This window comes from Cervus canadensis, chromosome 26, assembly GCF_019320065.1.
Source record: "Cervus canadensis isolate Bull #8, Minnesota chromosome 26, ASM1932006v1, whole genome shotgun sequence".
NCBI lineage: Eukaryota > Metazoa > Chordata > Mammalia > Artiodactyla > Cervidae > Cervus > Cervus canadensis.
Window position 1 is genome coordinate 51,607,717 of NC_057411.1, and position 21,801 is coordinate 51,629,517.

The 21,801-nt window shown below is 53.8% G+C and overlaps 2 protein-coding genes across 10 annotated transcripts in view; one reads left to right on the forward strand and one right to left on the reverse strand.

Annotated features, from left to right (window-relative positions):
• Nucleotides 1-21,801, forward strand: part of ZFYVE28 (zinc finger FYVE-type containing 28) — a 97,069-nt gene that overhangs the window by 35,274 nt on the left and 39,994 nt on the right. For all 9 annotated transcript variants that reach the window (XM_043448067.1, XM_043448070.1, XM_043448075.1 and 6 more), the window contains exons 2-4: nt 11,363-11,503; nt 19,685-19,822; nt 21,004-21,206. In XM_043448067.1, the coding sequence (XP_043304002.1) occupies nt 11,363-11,503; nt 19,685-19,822; nt 21,004-21,206 (482 nt within the window). The remainder of the gene's footprint in view (nt 1-11,362; nt 11,504-19,684; nt 19,823-21,003; nt 21,207-21,801) is intronic.
• LOC122428224 (60S ribosomal protein L39) lies at nt 2,183-2,538 on the reverse strand. The gene has a single exon (XM_043448087.1). The coding sequence runs from the start codon at nt 2,485-2,487 to the stop codon at nt 2,332-2,334; it is 156 nt and encodes a 51-aa protein (XP_043304022.1). The 5' UTR covers nt 2,488-2,538; the 3' UTR covers nt 2,183-2,331.

Consider the following 21,801-nt stretch of genomic DNA (forward strand, 5'->3'; position numbering starts at 1 on the left):
CCATAAAGAAGACTGAGCACCGAAGAATTGATGCTTTCCAACTGTGGTGTTGGAGAAGACTTTTGAGAGTCCCTTGGACTACAAGGAAATCAATCCAGTCCATCCTAAAGGAAATCAACCCTGAATATTCATTGGAAGGACTGATGCTGAAGCTGAAGCTCCAAAACTTTGGTCACCTGATGCAAAGAGTCAACTCACTGGAAAAGCCCCTGATTCTGGGAAAGATTGAGGACAAGAAGAGAAGGGGCCAACAGAGGATGAGATGGTTGAATGGCATCATCGACTCAATGGACATGAGTTTGAGCAAATTCCGGGAGATGGTGATGGACAGGGAGGCCTGGCGTGCTGCAGTCCATGGGGTTGCAAAGAGTCGGACACGACTGAGCGACTAACAAGTGTTTATTTATCATGTTGTACATCACATCTCTAGTGCTTCTTTTTCTTACAGTGAGAAGCTTGTATCTTGTGACCACCTTCATCCAGTCCCCCCTCTGCCATCCCTATTTCTGATAACACAAGTCTTATCTCTTTTTCTGTGCGTGTGTTTGTTTTAAAGCATATACACTGGAAGCCTTTTTTTTTTTTTTTTTAATGCATTTATTTGGCTGTGCTTGGTCTTAGGTGGCGGTCTGTGAACTCTTCATTGCGGCAGGTGAGTTCTAGTTCCCTGACAGTGGATCAAACCTGAGCCCCCTGCTTTGGCAGCACAGAGTTCCAGCCTAGGGAAGTCCCCCTCTGTCTGTTTGTTTCTGAAGTACAATTGGTCTTCAACACTATTTCAGTTCCTGTTACACAACATGGTGATTTGACATTTCAGAAGGATCACCAGGATGAGTCTAGTAGCGTGGGGCGGGGCGAGGTGGGGTGAGGTGGGTAGACGTGGGCGTGTGTGTCCCCGTATAAAGATACGACACAGCTACTGTTCCCCACGCTGTGCATTTCATACCCGCGGCTGGTTAATCTTCTGCTGAAACTTGTCCCTCCGCGTTGCCCCTGCTTTTTCTCTCCTCTCCTCACCCCTCTTCCCTCTGGAAACCACCTGTTTTCTGTAATCTATACCTCTGTTTCTGTTTTGTTATGTTCGTTCACTTGTTATGTTTTTTAGATTCCACGTTTAAATGAAATCATGCAGTATTTGTCTCTTCTCCGTCTGACTTAACCTCACGAAGCATAATACCCTCTAGGCCCACCCATATCATCACAGATGGCAAGATGTCATCCTTTTGATGGCCGAGTGCGTGCTGTTCTGCATGCCTGCAACATCTTCATCACTCATCTGTGCATCGGCACTTAGGTTGGTGCCACATCTTGGCTGTTGTAAACAGTGCTGTGATGAACGTGGAGGTGCAGATATCCCTTTTGATTAGTGTTTCCACGTTCTCCAGACAAACTCCCAGAGGTGGGATAACTGCATCAGGTGGCAGTTTCATTCTTAGCTTTTTGAGGAACCTCCATACTGTTCTCTATCGTGTCTGCACCGATTTACATCTCCATGAAAACACACGAGGGTTCTCTTTTCTCCACACTCTTGCTAACATTTGTTATGTGTATTCTTTTTTTAAAAAAAATATTTATTTATTTGGCTGTGCCATATCTTAGTTGCAGCATGTGGGTTCTAGTTCCCTGACCAGGGATCAAGCCCAGGCCCCCAGCATTGGGAGTACTGAGTCTTAGTCACTGGACCATCAGGGAAGTCCCCATGTGTATTCTTTTTGATGATAACCATTCTGACAGATGTGAGGTGGTATCTCACTGATGTTATGATTTGCATTTCCTTCATAGTTCCTGATGTTGAGCATCTTTTCATGTGCCTGTTGGCCGTCTGCAATTCCTTTTTGGAAAAATGTCTATTCAGATCCTCTGTCCACTTTTCACTTGTTTTTTTATGTTGAGTTGTATGAGTCCTTGGTATATTTTGGATACTTTCCCCTTATCAGATTATCACTTGCAAATATCTTCTCTCATTCTGTAAGTGGCCTTTTCATTTTATCGATAAGTTTCTTCATTGTACAGATGCACTTTAGTTTGATGCTGTCTCATCTGTTTATACTTACTTTTCTTTCCCTTGCTCGAGGGGACAAATAAAAAAAATATATATATATATATATATATCTAAGACCAGTGTCAAAGAGCATCCTGCCAATGTTTTCTTTTTTTTTTTCTTTTTTTTTTTTTCCAACGTAATGTATCATATTTATTACTGGTCTCAGACTGATAGTGAGGAAATAAGAAACATCAGGAGCCAAGCATTACAGTAGTGATGTTCTCACTGTGATACGGCTGCTTAAATAAGTGATCTTAACATGTGTGCCACTTTTTATGTGACGCTTCTTATAGACCCAGCTTGGTTCTTCTCCAATGTCTTCTCTTGGAGTTGTACCTAATTTTATTGCCAGTTTTCATTCGAATCCATTGAGGAATGGGACGATTCTGCTTTTGCTTCTTGGCCAGGAATCGCTTGATCCTGAAAGTCTTGTGAGAAGACATGGTGCGGACAGAACTCAACCGCACATAGGATGGCGGAGAAGAGAAAAGAGCCAATGTTTTCTTTTAGAAGTTTCATGGGTTCAGGTCTTACATTTAAGTCTTTACTCCATTTTTAATTATTTCTGTAGATGGTATAAGAGCATAGTGCAGTTCTTTTGCATGCAGCTATTGAGTTCTCCCAACACCATTTACTGAAGAGGCTGACTTGCCTCCCTTATCATAGATCAATTGCCCATATAAGTATGGGTTCATTTCTGGGTTCTCTAGTATGTTCCATTGATCTGTGTGCCTGTTTTTGTGCCAGGACAATGCTATTTTGATTAGTATAACTTTGCAGTATAGTTTGAAATTAGGATGCATGAGACTTCTAATTTTTTTCTTCTTTCTCAAGATGGTTTTGCTATTCAGGGTCTTTGTGTTTCTATACAAATTTTAGAATCATTTGTTGTAGTTCTGTGAAAAATACTGTTGATACTTTGATAGGGATTGTATTGAATCTGTAGATTGCCTTGGGTAGTATGGTCATTTTTACAGTATTAATTCTTTCAATCTATGAACATGGATTTCCATCTGTTTGTGTTACCTTCAGTTTCTTACTTTAGTGTCTGATAGATTTCTGAGTACAGGTCTTTTACCTCCTTAGTTAAATTTATGCCTAGGTATTTTATTCTTTTTGCTGCTGCTGCTAAGTCATGTCAGTTGTGTCCGACTCTGTGCGACCCCATAGATGGCAGCCCACCAGGCTCCCGTCCCTGGGATGCTCCAGGCAAGAATACTGGAGTGGGTTGCCATTTCCTTCTCCAGTGCATGAAAGTGAGAAGTGAAAGTGAAGTCGCTCAGTCGTGTCTGACTCTTCACGACCCCATGGACTGTAGCCTACCATCCATGGGATTTCCCAGGCAAGATTACTGGAGCGGGTTGCCATTGCCTTCTCCGTATTCCTTTTGATGCGATTGTAAAAGGGATTGTTTTCTTAGTTTCTTTCTGGTAGTTCCTGGTTAGTGTATAGCAATGCAATAGGCTTCTGTATGTTAACTTTATATGGCAACTTTGCTCTTACATCTTGTTAAATCGTACAACCAGTCTGGAATATAATCAGATTTTCAAAAAATTTAACATAGTCACTGTATGGCTGGCACTGTATGGAATTCTACTTTGGTTTATTCCAAAAAGAGCTGAAAACACATCCACATAAAAACCTGTTTGTAGCAGCACTATTCATAATGGCCAAAGGAGAAACAAGCCAGACGTCCATCAACTGATGAATGGATTCACAAAATGTGGTCCATCCACATGGTGGAATATTCAGTTCAGTTCAGTCGCTCAGTCGTGTCCAACTGTTTGAGACCCCATGGACTGCAGCACTCCAAGCCTCCCTGTCCATCACAAACTCCCGGAGTTTACTCAGACTCACATCCATTGAGACCGTGATGCCATCCAATCATCTCATCTTCTGTCATCCCCTTCCCCTCCCACCTTCAATCTTTCCCAGCATCAGGGTCTTTTCCAATGAATCAGCTCTTAGCATCAGGTGGCCAAAGTATTAGAGCTTCAGCTTCAACATCAGTCCTTCCAATGAACATTCAGGGTTGATTTCCTTTAGGATGGACTGGTTGGAGCTCCTTGCAGTCCAAGGGACTCTCAAGAGTCTTCTCCAACACCACAGTTCAAAAGCATCAATTCTTTGGTGCTCAGCTTTCTTTATGGTCCAACTCTCACATCCATACATGACTACTGGAAAAACCATAGCCTTGACTAGACAGACCTTTGTTGGCAAAGTAATGTCTCTGCTTTTTGATATACTGTCTAGTTTGGTCATAACTTTCCTTCCAAGGAGTAAGCGTCTCTTAATTTCATGGCTGCAGTCACCATCTGCAGTAATTTTTGAGCCCCCCAAAATAAAGTCAGCCACTGTTTCCACTGTTTACCCATCTATTTGCCATGAAGTGATGGGACCGGATGCCGTGATCTTCGTTTTCTGAATGTCAAGCTTTAAGCCAACTTTTTTACTCTCCTCTTTCACTTTCATCAAGAGGCTCTTTAGTTCCTCTTTGCTTTCTGCCATAAGGGTGGTGTCATCTGCATAGCTAAGGTTATTGATATTTCTCCCAGCAATCTTAATTCCAGCTTGTGCTTCCTCTAGCCCAGTGTTTCTCATGATGTACTCTGCATATAAATTAAATAAGCAAGGTGACAATATACAGCCTTGACGTACTCCTTTCCTGATTTGGAACTAGTCTGTTGTTCCATATCCAATTCTAACTATTGCTTCTTGACCTGCATACAGGTTTCTCAAGGGCAGATCAGGTGGTCTGGTATCCCCATCTCTTTCAGAATTTTCCACAGTTTATTGTGATCCACACAGTCAAAGGCTTTGGCATAGTCAATAAAGCAGAAATAGATGTTTTTCTGGAACTCTCTTGCCTTTTTGATGATCCAGTGGATGTTGGCAATTTGATCTCTGGTTCCTCTGCCTTTTTTAAAACCAGCTTGAACATCTGGAAGTTGACAGTTCACGTATTATTGAAGCCTGGCTTGGAGAATTTTGAGCATTACTTTACTAGTATGTGAGATGAGTGCAATTGTGCAATAGTTTGAGTACTCTTTGGCATTGCCTTTCTTAGGGATTGGAATGAAAACTGATCTTTTCCAGTTCAGCCACAAAAAGGAATGAAGTGCTGACACATGCTACTACATAGAGTAACCTTGCACACACGCTAAGTGAAAAGAAGCCAGACGTGAAAGACCACAGCTTATGATTGCCTTTAGTTAAATGCCCAGAACAGGCACATCCATAGACATGGTGGATTAAGAGGGACCACTAGGAATGGGGGTGAAGCTTCTTTGGGGGCGATGAAAAGATTCTAACTTTAGTTCCTGGTGATGGTGGATGCTCTGTGAATATACTAAACCCTGATATTGCATACTTTAAATCAGGTGGATGTTATGGGAGGTGAGTCATGTCTCAGTAAAACTGTTTCTAGAAGCTAAGTTCACGCTCTCTGGAGAAGGGGTGGCGGGGCTCGTCTGAGCAGCCCCGGGTGAGGCGGGGTCAGAGGGTCTGTGCTGGGACACGGCAGCTACCCTGGGTTCCCAAGTCCTTCAGTCCTTCAGGGGGTGGTCTGGAGCGGTGCGCTCCCCCTTCTGGTTCACCAGGGGCCCCCTCAGTGCTGGCTCCTGCTGACATCCTGTCTCTTAGGTGCTCCCATGGGGACCTCCCCGGGATTCCTCCCCAACCAGCGTGTTCCTGGGACCCAGGCAGGAAGGGCCTCTCCCAGTCCACTTCACCCCAGCCCGGGGGCGGGGGACGTGCTCAGGACAGTAGAATGTGCCTGGGGAGGGCTCCGGCCTGGGCCAGCAAAGCCGAGATCTGGGTGAGCACCTGCAGTAATCCACATGACCCAGCACCCGGGATCCCTGCTCCAGACCTCTGATTGCTCCTCTGACTAAACAAATAGGTTCAATTCACGTGCGTTATAATTAACTCATCTCAAGTCGTTTTTGAAGGAGAGAAATAATTCATAATAAGCAGTTTAAATTCCCATTTCCCATGAGTGGATTTCCGTCCGTGCTAGAAGCTGAGAAGACCGCAGCCTCTCCACGGCTGTTTCCCGGGTTGCTATCAACCAGGCAGGAGTTTTCTCGGCAGCAGGGCGTGGCCCCGTGTCACCCCGCAGGCCCGAGACTTCTGGGACAGTGTCCCGTGGCTGTTAGCAGAGCGGGAACAGAATTGATTGGCATGCTGACAAGTTCAGTAGGTAATAAGTCTTAAAAATAAAATGCTTTTTAAAGAACCTGAAACCTATTGGAATTCAAAGACGAGCTCTCCTGCAGTTTGAAAGCCCAGCTGTCAGTCACCGTTTGTTCCGATTGGTGCCGCGGTGACCCCCTCCTCCGCCCCCCAGGGCAGTTGCCACCCTGGGCTCCTTTTCTCTGCGGTTAAGGAAGAGCTTCTTTATGACCCACTGCAGCTGCTATGGTTAAATTTCCTGCAACCAGTGTTCTCGGCGTGTCATCTGTATATATATACAACACTCGATTGAGAGTTTTATCTGAGAATGCCTTCTCCTGAAAACCCTTCTCGAGATGCTCAGCTATCTCCAGGCATCGTGTCTGCACGTGCCACGGCCAAGGCCTGTGTGGTCACCTGGGGTGTCGCAGGGCCCCAAGCCCAGCGTTCCCCTGGAAGGAGGGTGTCCAGCCCAACGGGGCCACCTCACCCTCACGGGACCAGACCAGCCTTCTCTGGGGCAGGGGCCTGCTTCTCTGGAGCGGGTCCTCCCGTGGTGGGGGTCGGCGTTATCCAGGGGCCTTCGCTGTGCCGCACAGGCAGGGACCCTCCGCGGGGGTTCTCCTGAGGTGGGCTGCCCTCCGGAGTGACCCACAGCGGGGCCGCTGCCCCCCGAGCTGGCTGTGGCTTTCGCGGTAGCTGAGACCAGCTCGGTGAGGGGACCACTGCCTGGAGAGCCAGCAGGGGCGGGGAAGCGGCTCACTGGTTGTCTAAACTGGTCCTGGAATCGAAAGCTTCCAGGGCACACGTTCAGCAGACCACCTAGGAGGCCGCACAGGCCTGGGCTTGCCGCAGGGCGGTCGGCGGTCAGCTCTGCATAGGAAGGTCCTCTTGCTGTTCAGTCGCTCGGTCGTGTCCGCCTCGGTGACCCCGGGGACTGCAGCAGGCCGGGCTGCACTGGTGGTGACCTTACCCCAGGTCCCTGGGTCCCGAGAGTGAGCAGTGGCCGGAGGGGCAGCCTCGAAGCCCTGGTGGAGGACCCTGGATGGGAAGGCAGGCAGCTGGGTGTGGGTGGGCGCAGGGCATCCAGCGCCTGCTGGCTGGCTGGCAAGGCAAGGCTGCCACCTTGGAACGACAGCAGCGTGTGCCTCTCTGGGGCTCTGATCCGCTGACGGGCAACGGGTGATGCAGCCAGGTCAGCGCTGGGGCCCTGACGCGCTGGGGTGGACCAGGCCAGCCTTGAGGACCGGGGTCATGGCTGCCCGGCACCCCCAGGCCCCGGGGACGGAAGGATGTGGTGGAGACCCGCAGGAGGGCCTGGCTCGGTGTTTGGAGGCAGTGAAGGGTTTCCGGTCCTGGTGGCCCGTGGTCAGTGGGTTTTCCTGACAGTCTCGTGTAGCCTGGGCTGCTTCCCCGAGCCCAGGGCCCGAGGGCCAGCGGGCTGCAAGAGGCCCCGCTCGGGGAGCAGCCAGACTCTGTGCACGACCCAGGGTCTTCTTTGGTTTCTCGGCTATGCTGTGTTCAGGCTTGGCAGAGTGGGGTCTGAGGCTTTGCTGGGGGGCTTGTCCAGGAGAGGCCCAGGCCTGGGCTGGCCCCACCAGCCTTCACCCCTGAGCTGCCTGCCACCTGTCCACCACCTGGGGAGCCACCGAGATCTGGAAGGCTCTCCTCTGCCCAGCGGGAGGGTGGTGGGGGTCCCATGGGGTGTAGTCTTGGGAACGAGGGTTCGGAGCCCAGCTCCTGTCCTGGGGCAGCTGCTAGGGGGCCAGCAGGGGGCGGGGGCTGGCTGCTCTCCATCGCCAGGCTTGCACTGGGGGCGCGAGGGCACTGGTCCTTTCCGTCCTGGCCACGCTGCCTGTCCTGCCATCTGTCCTGCCCACCTGTCCTGCCATCTGCCTCCTCCTCTCCTCCCCTTCCTGGAGCTTGGCCAAGACCGCGCTGCGGTGACCAGGAATCCTTCTAAGGTTTTCCTGCTGCCGCATTTGCTTCCTACTTGGGAAGCAAGAGTCATGGATCCTGTCCTGGTTACTCTTAACCTCCTCCTCTTTCCCAGGCGGATCCCCGAGGGTCCTTAGAGTGAGACCTGGGCTGACCGCCGGCTCTGCCGTGCCCACTGATGTGACCTTGGCTGTGAGTTTTCTTCATCTGGGTCAGTATCGGGCCACCTCACCGAGGGGCCTGGTGGTACCTACTGGGACAAAACCGGTGCCCTGCCCAGGGCTGGGGGCACTCATGGTTCCCGTCACATTCTGCCCCAACCCAGCTGGCCAGCCTCACGAAGCTTAGGTCCCTCCAGCATCGTCACATGCCTGGCTCAGATGGGCACTTGAGGGCAGGGCCTCAGATCATACACACCCAGGCATCCACGTCCGCATCCCACAGCCCCAGCCTGCATCACAGAGCAGGTGTTTGCATGATGGATAATTCCATCAGCTTCACAGAATCGGTTCTGAATTGTCAGCTTCGGCGCTTCGGACTTACTCAGTCACTGCTGTGTTTTTGTGTGTTTTCTCTTGCCTTCTTGGAGGCTGCTTATTCACTACTCATCTAACCGCCTAAGTGCTATCTTCGTGAATTTTATTTTTGTCCTGTAACAGTGAAAACTGTCACTGCTATGGATTTATTTTGAGAAAATATTGACATCGTGTGCCAAAAAGACATCCTTACTGGGCTCTATTTTATTCTCTCATGGTTTTTATTTCAAGGTAGGGTGAGTACTTCTTCCTGACCGTATCAATTGATTCTCTTTGCCGTGGACATTTTACTCAGGGACATTTGAAAGTCTCATTTAAAATTTAATGTTAAACGTTGTTGAATGAGGCCGGCTGATCCAAGTCGCAGAGAGCAGCACGTCTGTCCTCTTCTCTCTGTCTCCCTGCAGTCCGCGGTCCCGCCTCCAAGCTGGCCTGAGGGTGACCCTGCCCTGCTGGACCGATTTAGGTCTGAGTGATGAGCCAGGCTAGAGATTGCTGTGTTTGCTTTGTTCTCTGCATACTTAGAAATGGAAACGTGGCACCAAAATGTTCTTTTGGATCCTGTTGATCAGCACAAATTGAATCTCTAAAGTTGTATTCATTCATTTCCTGGACCCTTGCCTGGAAGTTTCGTCTTCACAGCGTCTGGGTCTCCTGGTGGGGATCTGACACCATCGGCAAGATTCTCCCGCCGCACCTTGGCACCCTGAGCCCCCCGGGAACTCTTTCCATCTTTTCAGTTCTGGCTGTGTGTCACGGCCTGAGGGATCTCAGTTCCCTGACCAGGGATCGAACCCGTGCCCCTGTGCTGGAAGCGTGGAGTCCTAACCACTGGGCCGCCAGGGAAGTCCACAGAGGAGAATTTTGATTCTTTGTTGGAAATCATTCCTTCCGAGGGGGCTGGAACGCTATCTCGGAATATAACTAAAATTTTAAAATCACACAGGCCTTCTGTATTTCAACAAAATAAAGATAGTTGCTAGCTTAAAAAAATTTTTTTTCTGAATTCTCTAATTTCTTCAATGCATGCACGTGTGCACATGTGTGTGTGTTGTACACATCTCTCTGTTTTTGGTGATGGTCAACACACTCGTAGCTCTGGTCTTAAGCTCTTGGCTGTACTGGAAGCAAAGCGCCGTGAGCCCAAAGGGTCCGTCTTGGTCCTTCCACTCCCAGGCGACAGGTTCCGCTCCACCCGGGCCGTGTCCCCAGGGAGGGGGAGGCCGGTTTGGAGGATGTTTGTTGCTCATGGTCACGGAGGTGTGTGGCCCACCCAGTCTGGGGGGTGCTGGGTGGGGTCCCCCGATACTGTGCTATCGTTTTCTTCCCTGCCTTTCCCTGGGCGGGCGGCCCTCTTCAGCGCCCTTCTGACTTCTCCCTCATGTGGGTGTCGGCCACGCCCTGGAGGTGCCAGGTTAAACCCTGGGAGGGGTGTCTCTCCCTGCCCCCCAGCTTCTGAAACCAGGAGGCCCCGGGGTAGGAAGTGGGTCCAGGTGGGCCGTAATGAAGGGATGGGCCCCGGGAGCCTTGAGGCCAGGGTGGTGAGGGCACCGTCCAGACAGCTGCCCGCCTTCCAGCCCCTCTCCTTCCGGTCAGCACAAGGAAGGGGGCAAAAATGTACTGCCAGCCGCTGACCCGACCCTGGTTCCCCTCTCGTCACAGAGGGGTCACTGGTGGGCATCCTGGGGGAGTCAGCCGAGCCCATGGAGGGGACCTGGGAGTCACGGATGCCGGGGGCCTGCAGGGTGGGGTCTGGCCTGCCCTGGTTCTGCATTCTCAGCAGTGGGTGCTCAGGTGCCTTTGCTGGATAGGGGTTGGGGGGGGGTGAATCTCTGATCTCCTGTGAAATGTCCCCAGGGGGTCCTCCCCGTGATCCAAGACCCCTGCTCGGAGGACGATCCATCCGGGAACGGGTGACCCTGGGGGAGGGGCAAAACTCAGGCTCCATGAGCTGAGCTGTGAGCTGAGAAATCACAAAAATAAGTCACCTTGTGTTCGGCAGATTGCTGGGCGCAGTCACGGGTGGGCTGCCTCCCAGGCAGGAGGAGGAGGGAGCAGGGGCTGACCTGTTATCACCTTCGCTCCGGTCTCTCTGCGATCACGGAGGGCCCTCGTGTAAAGACACGCTCGAGGGTGCTGTCCCCCCTCCCGTGGGCGTGTCCTCACCCTGCACTCCGATCAAGGGGACACGGCCTTGGCCCCAGGGCCAGAGGGAGACCACGTGGAGGCCTGCGGTGGCCGGAAGTGTGTGGACAGGACACGCGGTGTGGCCACTGGGCTAGAGCTGGGGGCGGGCAGGGGACCTGCAGGCCGGACGGAGGCTCATGGAGACCCAGGGTCGGAAGGGCCCCCTGGGGGTTCCGTGGGAGCTGAGCCTCTGAGAGGAGGGTGTGCCGCGCCAAAGCCCCGCTCCTCCTGGCATCGTGGAAGCTGGGCTGCCGGCTGGGGGGCCCAGGCAGCAGAGCCGACCCTCCCTTCAGCCGCTGCCTTTATGGCCTTGGCTTAGTCTCCGGAGTAAAGCTCCTTCCTAAGAGTGAGTCCACTGTCCTCGGCCCCCAGCACGCCCCAGCCCCTGTCTGTGGTCACCTCCCCCAGGCACGCAGGGGCGCGGGGGCCCGTCAGGGTGAGGGGGCCACACCCGGGGTGCCCGCTCACTCCGCTCTCCCCACAGCGGTCGGACCCACAGCTGCTGGCGCAGTTCTACCATGCGGACGAGGAGCTGAGCCAGGTGGCCGCCGAGCTGGACAGCCTGGATGGGCGGAAGGACCCCCAGCGCTGCACGCTGCTGGTCAGCCAGTTCCGCTCCTGCCAGGTGAGGGGCGGGGCGGGCGGAGGGGCGGGGCGGGGCGGGGCGGGCGCAGGGGCTGCGGGGAGCCCAGCTGGGGGCGGGGGGGGGGGGGGGCAGAGCTGGTGAGAAGGGGCGGGTTCACGGGCCCCCTCCAGGGGTATGGCGGGGACGGAGGGCCAGCGGAGAAGGGGGTGGGCCTGCGTGGGGCTGCCCCAGAGCTGGCGGGTGGCGACCTCCCCGCTGCACAGTCCAGACCGCCCTGCTGGGAATTCCTGCGGCCCAGCAATCATGGCTTCACCAGCTGGACAAATTCTGTCGAGCGACAGCGGGGTGGGTCATTCGCCGAGTCCCAGAGCCTTCTCAGCCCACCAGCCTGCGCCTCTCCGCTCGGGGAGGTGGGGGCTTGGGTGTGCGTCTGAGATCACAGGGCGGGTAGGGTCCCGCCAAGGGTTTCAAACACCAGGGTTCTGACAGGAGGAGTGCACCCTCCTCTGTCATCTCTCAGGAGGGGCCAGGGCCCAGGGGGCCACAAGGGTCTCCTACCTGCCTGGTCCCTGCAGCTCACTGAGCCCTGCTGGGGAGGAGGCATCCTCTGCCCCTCCCCACCTGGCCCTGCTCTCCTGGCGGGGGGGGGGGGGGGGGGGGGGGGGGGGGGGGGGTGGGGGGGGGGGGGGGGGGGGGCGGGGGGGACTTTCTCCCTGGGACTCTTTGATCCCAAGCCCTCCTGGACCTGCTCACTGCATGATACACAGACGGACCGAGTGGCTGAAACTTATCTGGCGCCTTGCAGAGCCTCGGCAGGAAAAGCAGAGAGGGAGATCTGCCCTGGGACTGGATGCAGGCGAAGCAGCTTTAAAAAGGTGGAGAAAAGTCATAAAAATCAGCTAAAGTACCTCACACTCACACGGCAACACCAGAACCTTTCATGTCTCATGCTCCCTGAGAATCTCTGTGTCGGGGCCCCCAAGGCCACCCCAGGTTCCAGCAGGAGAACACGTAGGACTCGGCACATTCGTCCTCTCGGCTCTGATCCATCACAGCGAGAAGCTGCGAAGCAGAACCAGCAATGGGAGAAGGTCCAGTGGGGGAGGGGATGGGGGTCCAGGGGAGATGGGCGCTAGCTTCCAGAACCCCGTCCCGAGGACACACACAGACCCACAGAGACACGTGTCCCCAGGGAAGCCCGTCACAGACTCAGAGCTGGGGTTCTTACTGGGGGCCGGCCCCGGGGGCCCCTCTGCTGGGCAGGCACTCAATCCAGCCCCAGGGAGAAGGGTGTGAGCGCAGACACAGCAGGGAGGCACGGGGAGCCCCCATCGGTGGGGGCGCTGGGGGCCCTGCCAACACCCCAGCTCCTGGACGCCAGCCCAGGGCCAGCCCTGCACATGGGCCTCTCGGAGGACGGCAGTCAGGCCCGCTGGGAGGACCACTCTCTGCACAACTGCATGGCCCCAAGTGTGGCTGAGGCCCCCCGGGTCCTGGCTCCATACTCAGCTGCCCGCTTGGGAAAAAGGACTTGGAAGAGCCTCCGAAGTGAGCCTCCCTGTGCCAGCCGTACCTTCAGAGAGGCCGGCGGGGTCACATGTAACTGGCCTGTTACTGGGGCGCCTGCGGTTGTCAGGGGCTCCTGTGGCGGTGAATTCCTGTGAAGCTCAGCTGGTCACAGTGGGAAGTGATTTTCATCTCTAAAGTCTCTCCTGAAACAGGCATTTTGCCCTTTCTAGTTTTCATCGAGGTCTCACGTTCTGAATGTCACAATGCCGCTGGTTCATTCCCTCCTTCGTTCCGCGGTGCTTACCCTCAGAGGTGCCCCTCTGCAGAAGGTGGATGATGCCACCGGGGGCAGGCAGGCTTGAGGGGGACGGGGTGGGCGTCTCGCACAGGCCGCTGCAGTCAGGGAGGGGTTTGGACAGAGGCCGTGCGCCAGGGGTGTGCCATGAATGACCACGACACACATGAGATAAAATGTGCTGGTCTGGCGGAGGGGCTGGCTGCAGCACGCCCTGCTGGGCCCCTGGGTGGCCTTGATTTTAGAGCCCCGTCACCCTGGGGGGGTCACCTGGATTTAGCTGGTCTCCAGTCCAGGGGGCTCAGTGGTGAGGAATCCGTATTCCAATGCAGGGGACATGGGTTCGATCCCTGGGTTGGGAAGGTCCCCTGCAGGAGGGAATGGCAACCCACTGCAGTCTTCTTGCCTGGAGAATCCCGCGGACAGTGGAGCCTGGCGGGCTGCAGCCCAGGGGGCCGCAGAGTCGGACACGACTGAGCAGGCACGCACTTGCTCTTCCTCGCCCCTGATGTTCCCAGCATCTGTGCGTCAGTTCCCGGAGCATGTGGACGCCCCCCACCAAGTGCCCAGAGGTCGACTTTCTCAGCCGTGGGCAGGGGCTCAGCCCCTTGCCTGGGGTGCCTCAGGCTTCCCAGGTGCCATCACACCAGGTGCCCTCCACTCAGCGGGGGCATCTGTGCGGAGCCCGCAGGACAGCACCAGCCCAGCCTGGTTCTGCTTTCCGGGGAGGGCCTGGGGGGGGTCACATTTTCCTAATTCTTTACAAGCCTGGTCATTTTTTTTATTGGCTGCCTGGCATTGGGACTTCTACCTTGCTGGTAGCCGAATATTTTTGTTTTCCTGTTAAGCTTTTGGAGCTTTATTTTGTAATACAGGTTGGTTGCTTGTAAATGGTTGGATTCTTTTTTTTGTTGTTGTTTTAAGATGTCACGCAGGATCAGAGCTGTGTTTAGTTTGGGGCTAAGAAGCGTTGCTACTGAGTACCCTGGCTATGGACTCAGTGCCCTGTGATCTGTGAGCATTTCTTCGCTGTGGGCCCTGTACCCAGCTAGACACTCAGGGGCCTCTCCGCAGCTGTCTCCCCGAGCAGCTGGCTCATCTCCACTACTCTATCCTCTGGATTCTGGTGGCCTTGGCCTCCCCAGACTCTCGGTTCTGTCTCTTCAGCCAGGGTGTTTGCTGGGTCCCGCCTGGTCCCCTCTGTCTGTGCCAGGACCCGAGAATTCCCTCCAGGCAGTGGGCTGGGCGGTCACAGCTCCCGCCTCATCTGTTTTTCTTCTCACTGGGGTCATGCGTTGCCTGAGGTCCAGTGTCTGGAGAATCCTTGCCTGTTTCCATATTTATCGTTTGAGGAGGTAGTTTTCATTCCTGTCACTCCATCTTGGCTGGAATCGGACGTCCCAGTAAAGATCCCATGAGGGACACTGTGTTCAGCACTGCTCCAGCTCTGGGGACCGGTCAGCATCCCTGGGTCCCTCGGCGGATATTTACTGGGGCGTCCTCAGGCAGCTCCGGGCCTGGGCTGGGCAGTGGGGAGCATCACCACCAAAAGGCCACATGACGTTGGGCAAGGGCTTGGCTCCCTGGCCCTCAGTAGCCTCCGCTGTTTTCTGGGCACTTGCTGTTGGTTTTGACATTAGCTTTTAGTTAGTTTGTTGAATCGTGAGAAAGGGACCTGCCCACCCAGAAAATCTTCTAAAAAGAACTGACAGTGAGACTGCTCAGTGATGGTTGGATTTTATTTTCATGTTTTGTGCAGTTCTTCTTATGGTGCAGAATTTCCTTCCAAGTTTAGGGCATCACCTGTTTGCATTAGAAAGTCGCGCTTCCTGCTCACATCTACTGCCTGAGAAAAACGAAGCTCAAGCCTCAGAGGAGGGGAGGGCTATTGAGACAAAATTGCCCAGGGTGAGAGTGTCAATGAGTGCCGTCTCTCTGGAAAGCAGTTTGGCAGAATGGGATCAGAGCCTTTAACCGCAGTTCATGCTTGGCTTTGTCATGCTGCCTCTAGGCATATGGCTTCTGAGGGGCCAGCCCGAAGTTCAGCATCAGGCACCACATGGTGACTGCATTATTCGAGGAAAATTAGAAGTGTTGTAGCGTCCAGCAGAGGCGGAAGCAGGGAGTTGAAAGGATGGTGTGTGCCCTGGGATCTTACGTGGCTCCCCATCACAAGCTGGACTTCTGGGAAGTCATAGTAGCGTGTCCCAACAGTAAGCAACAGCAGCAGCATGCAGAGTGACGTACGCGGACGATCCCAGCTGACGGGAGGAAGCCCATGGGGACAAGAACAGGGAGAGGGCGTGCCACCTGCAGTCTCTGTTCCAAGGACACTCCCCGCCCCTCCACATTCCCGGTTCCCAGTTCCCACGATGGATGTGCATTCATCTCAGCCTTAACAAACCACAAAGGAACGAAATTTTCAACATTCTTGTAATTCTACTGAATGAATGGTACATGTTTCCAGAACAGGACATTTTGAGAAAAGAGTGGGGTGGCATCTAAGGTTCAGTGAAGCAGCTTTGAGGAGACTGGGCTTACAGGTCAGCCCTTAGTGACGTCCGTCTGACAGCAGGTCTTGCCTGACTGTGTTGCCATCAAGCCCAGGATGACACAGGCTGAGAATGTCAGTCAAAGCAGCACAGAGAGTGGGTGTTGAAGATCCGCTTCTAGAGCGTCTGTCCACCCAGTTCAGTTCAGTTGCTCAATTGTGTCCGACTCTTTGCAACCCCGTGGACTGCAGCACGCCAGGCCTCCCTGTCCATCACCAACTTCCAGAGCTTGCTCAAACTCATGTCCATTGAGTCAGTGATGCCATCTAACCATCTCACCCTCTGTCATCCCCTTCTCCTCCCACCTTCAATCTTACCCAGCATTAAGGTCTTTTCCAAGGAGTCCGTTCTTTGCATCAGGTGGCCAAAGTATTGGAGTATCAGCTTCAACATCTGTCCTTCCAATGAACATTCAGGACTGATTTCCTTTAGGATGGACTGGTTGGAATTTCTTGCAGTCCAAGGGACTCTCAAGAGTCTTCTCCAACACCACAGTTCAAAAGCATCAATTCTTTGGTGCTCAGCTTTCTTTATAGTCCAACTCTCACATTCATACATGACTACTGGAAAAACCATAGCTTGGACTAGATGGGCCTTTGTTGGCAAAGTAGTGTCTCTGCTTTTTAATATGCTGTCTAAGTTGGTCATAGCTTTTCTTCCAAGGAGCAAGTGTCATTTAATTTCATGGCAGCAGTCACCATCTGCAGTGATTTTGGAGCCCAAGAAAATGAAGTCTGTCCGTGCTTCCATTGTTTCTCCATCTGTTTGCCATGAAGTGATGAGACCAGATGCCATAATCTTCGTTTTTTGAATGTTGAGCTTTAAGCCAACTTTTTCACTCTCCTCTTTCACTTTCATCAAGAGACTCTTCAGTTCCTCTTCCCTTTCTGCCATAAGGGTGGTGTCATATGTGTATCTGAGGTTATTGATAATTCTCCTGGCAGTCTTGATTCCAGCTTGTGCTTCATCCAGCCCAGCGTTTCTCATGATATACTCTGCATTTAAGTTAAATAAGCAGGGTGACAATACACAGCCTTGACCAGACATACTCCTTTCCCAATTTTGAACCAGTCTGTTGTTCCATTCTGGTTCTAACTATTGCTTCTTGATCTGCATAGAGATTCTTCTCAGGAGGCAGGTCAGGTGGTCTGGTATTCCCATCACTTTTAAGAATTTTCCACAGTTTGTTGTGATCTACACAGTCAAAGGCTTTGGTGTAATCAATGAAGCAGAAGTAGATGTTTTTCTGGAATTTTCTTGCTTTTTCTATAATCAAATGAATGTTGGCAATATGATCTTTGGTTTCTCTGCCGTTTCTAAATCCAGCTTGAACATCTGAAAGTTCATGGTTCATGTACTGTTGAAGTCTCACTTGGAGAATTTTGAGCAGATGAGTGCAATTGTGCGGTGGTTTGAACATTCTTTGGCATTGCCTTTCTTTGGGATTGGAATGAAAACTGAGATTTTCCAGTCCTGTGGCTGCAGCTGAATTTTCCAAATTTGCTGGCATATTGAGTGCAGCACTTTCACAGCATCATCTTTTAGGACTTGAAATAGCTCAGCTGGACTTCCATCACCTCCACTAGCTTTGTTCATAGTGATGCTTCCTAAGGCTCACTTGGCTCCGCATTCCAGGATGTTTGGCTCGAGGTGAGTGATCACACCATCGTGGTTACCTGGGTCATTAAGATCTTTTTTATATAGTATTTCTGTGTATTCTTGCCACCTCTTCTTAACATTTGTTGCTTCTGTTAGGTCTATACCGTTTCTGTCCTTTATTGTGCCCATATGCTTCCCTGGTAGCTCAGTTGATAAAGAATCTGCCTGCAATGCAGGAGACCCTGGTTTGATTCCTGGGTCAGGAAGATCCACTGGAGAAGAGATAGGCTACCCGCTCCAGTATTCTTGGGCTTCCCTTGTGGCTCAGTTGGTAAAGAATCTGCCTGCAGTGAGGGAAACCTGGGTTCAATCCCTGGGTTGTGAAGATCCCCTGGAGAAACGAAAGGCTACCCACTCTAGTATTCTGGCCTGGAGAATTCCGTGTACTGTACAGTTCATGCAGTCACAAAGAGTCAGACACAACTGAGTGACTTTCACTTTCACTTTTGCATGAAATGTTCCCTTGGTATCTCTAATTTTCCTGAAGAGAAAATTCAAGTCCTTCCCATCTCTAGTCTTTCCCATTCTATTGTTTCCCTTTATTTCTTTGCATTGATCACTGAGGAAGGCTTTCTTATCTCTCCTTGCTATTCTTTGAAACTCTGCATTCAGATGGGAATATCTTTCCTTTTCTCCTTTGCCTTTCGCTTCTCTTCTTTTCACAGCTATTTGTAAGGTTTCCTCAGACAGCCATTTTGTATTTTTGCATTTCTTTTTCTTGGGGATGGTTTTGATCACTGCCTCCTGTACGATGTCACAAATCTCCATCCGTAGTTCTTCAGGCACTCTATCAGATCTAATCCCTTGAATCTATTTGTCACTTCCACTGCATAATTGTAAGGGATTTGATTGAGGTCATACCTGAATGGTCTAGTGGTTTTCCCAACTTTCTTCAATTTAAGTCTGAATTTGGCAATAAGGAGTTCATGATCTGAGCCACCGTCAGCTCCCGGTCTTGTATTTGCTGACTGTATAGAGCTTCTCCATCTTCGCCTGCAAAGAATATAATCAATCTGATTTCGGTGTTGACCATCTGGTGATGTCCATGTGTAGAGTCTTCTCTTGTGTTGTTGGAGGAGGGTGTTTGCTATGACCAGCATGTTCTCTTGGTAAAACTCTATTAGCCTTTGTCCTGCTTCATTTTGTACTCCAAGGCCAAACTTGCCTGTTACTCCAGGTATCTCTTGACTTCCTACTTTTGCATTCCAATCCCCTGTGATGACAAGGACACCTTTTTTTGGTGTTAGTTCTAGAAGATCTTGTAGGGCCTCATAGACATGTTCAGCTTCAGTTTCTTTGGCATTAGTGGTTGGGCCACAGAGATGGATTACTGTGATATTGAATGGTTTGCCTTGAAAACTAACAGAGATCACTCTTTTGTTTTTGAGATTGCATCCAAGTAATGTATTTCGGACTCTTCTGTTGACTGTGAGGGCTACTCCATTTCTTCTAAGGGATTCCTGCCCACAGTAGTAGATATAATAGTCATCTGAGTTAAACACGCCCATTCCAGTCCATTTTAGTTCACTGATTCCTAAAATGTCTATGTTCACTCTCTCCATCTCCTGCTTGACCACTTCTAATTTGCCTTGATTCATGGACCTAACATTCCAGGTTCCTTTGCCATATTGCTCTTTATAGCATCGGACTTTACTTCCATCACCAGTCACACCCCCAACTGGGCGTTGTTTTCTCTTTGGCTCCATCCCTTCATTCTTTCTGGAGTTATTTCTCCCCTCTTCTTCATGAGCATATTGGGCACCTACCCACCATCTGTCCACCCAGGAATTCCGTTTCTCTAGCTCTGTCCTCAGAAATGTGTGCACAGGCGTTCAGAGAGATGTTTGGGGCGGTCACCGTGGCCGAGCCTGCAGGGAGCCTAGGGTGGGTCTGCAGGGGGAGGTTCGGCCGTCGCAGAGGGCGACGCACTGTGCCCGCAGGGACTGATGTGGGAAGTGCCCCAGTGCTCGTGGCTGGCGCCCTAGACACCTGGCCGTGGGGAAGGGGAGGCAGGCGGGTGGTCCTCCCTGGGTGCTTCTGGGACGGTCGGGCTCCTCGCAGTGTGAGCCAAACAGGCCCCCGGGCACTGCCGCATGGCCACGACACCTCCCGGCACACCAGTGCTTGTTTCTCGGATTTGCCCAGCGGTCCTGCCAAGCCGCCAGCTGCAGCTGCGTCCTAGTGCCCTCCCCGCTTCTGTTTCAGGACAACGTGCTGAACATCATTAACCAGATCATGGACGCATGCATCCCCCAGGACCGAGCCCCGCGGGACTTCTGTGTCAAGTTCCCCGAGGAGATCCGCCACGACAACCTGGCCGGCCAGCTGTGGTTCGGCGCCGAGGTAGCCCAGCTGGTCCTCCGTGACTGTCCCCCATGGGCGCCTGCAGATGCAGGGCGTCTCCTCTCCTCCGGGTGGCAGACGGTGCTGAGCCTGCTCCCCTGAAACTACACAAGCAAATACAGACACGAGGTTTCACATGTGATTTCTATGAGGTTCTTCAGCCCCCAGACATGTGAACATGGTCCTCTGCTGCAGTAACCCCGACACTCAGACGGCACTGACCCCCCTCACGGGGCTGTTCACTCCTGCCCGGGCCGGGGGGCTGCACCCCAGCCCGCACTCCCACCAACACTCACACGGCCCTTAGATCGCGGTGTTCCGCTCCCAAGGAGGCGCCTGAGGCTCTGGAGGGAGGTGACCCTCCCAGGCAGGACCAGCCTCACTCTGGGCAGCAGTGTCCATGGGGAGCCCCCTCCCTGGCCCCTCTCTCAGGACGCTAGCACAAGCAGTCCCCCCCCACCCAGCTCTCCAGGACTCCTGGCCTGCCCCCGCCTCCCTGCACACTGCCGGCCCTGGGCCCGCCTGCTCCCCCATCTCCGTCTGTCCCACCTCGCTCCTCCGAGCCGCCTGGCTCGGGTGTCCCCGCTGGGGACCGCTCCGGACGGTGGGGGTGGCCCCAGGCAGGCTGTCTCTTCCCCCAGCCTCAGGTTTCACCTCTGCAGTGTGGGTCCCAAGGGAAGGGGCAGCTGTAGGGGCCGTGAGGCGAGGCAGGGAGGCTTTGTGGACAGGAGGTGTCTGCATCTTAGAAAGGTCGGGGGTCTCGGAAAGCCCGGGGCAGCTGTGGGCTGTGTGCCTGGGCAAGAGCCGGAAGGTGGTGTATGCGGGGTGTCTGCGGGGTTTCTGCGGGGCCAGGGGGAGGAGACAGGGGTCACAGGCCCAGGAGGGCCCCTCCTGGAGCCCTAAACCCAAGGGCATTTGCTCTTAGATGCTCTGCATCTAAGAGAAACCAGTAGGGAGCCGGTGCCCAGAGAGGGGGGCGGATGGCGAGAGCAGCGGAGAGGGGTCTCAGGGATGGGAGGCGGGGAGGGGTCTCAGGGATGGGAGGCGGGGGAGGGGTCTCAGGGATTGGAGGCGGAGAGGGGTCTCAGGGATGGGAGGCGGGGGAGGGCATCGGGGAGGCCACGCCTCCCACCCCGGCCCCGGCCCACGTGTGGCCGCCCTGACCCCTCCACTGCCCGCAGTGCCTGGCCGCCGGCTCCATCATCATGAACCGCGAGCTGGAGAGCATGGCCATGCGGCCGCTGGCCAAGGAACTGACCCGCAGCTTGGAGGATGTGCGCGGGGCCCTGCGCGACCAGGCGCTGCGGGACCTCAACACCTACACGGAGAAGATGCGGGAGGCGCTCCGGCACTTCGACGTGCTGTTCGCGGAGTTCGAGCTGAGGTGACCGGAGGCCGTGGCCTGCTGGTGGGGGGCTCGGCCGTCCGCGGCTGAAGCCTCCGCGAAGGGAGGCCCCTCCCCAGCTGGTTCCGGGCGTGAGGGTGGAGCGGACCCCTGGGGTGGGTGGGGGTGGGCACTGTGAGGGGAGGGACCAGGGCAGGCGGAAGGACCAGGGATGAGGGGACCCAGGTCCCGCCCCCACCTCTGCCCCTGGCGCCCCCCACCCCCCAGCGGTGAAACACCCCTGGCGGTCCTGTGGGTGCAGGTCATCCACCGCCCCCTCCTAGCCCACGTCTCTGGGCTCCCACCCGGGACACCGCCTGAGCCGGTATGAGGTGGTCACTAGGGTCCTGCTGGGCCCCCACCTCCAGCGTGTGGGGGGCCCCCTGCAGCTCAGTGGGCCTGCCCTGCCCTTCCACCAGCGTCAGATGACAGGACAGGGCCCTTCCCCACCCTGCCAGCCCCCAAGGGCTCTGGAGGGCCCGGGACTGTGGGGACTGGGCTGCAGGATGTCCACAGACACGGACACGCTTGGGGTGCAGGAGACGCAGGAGGCCCAAGGCCCTCCACGGCGGTGCGGGTTATCGGAAACTGCCTG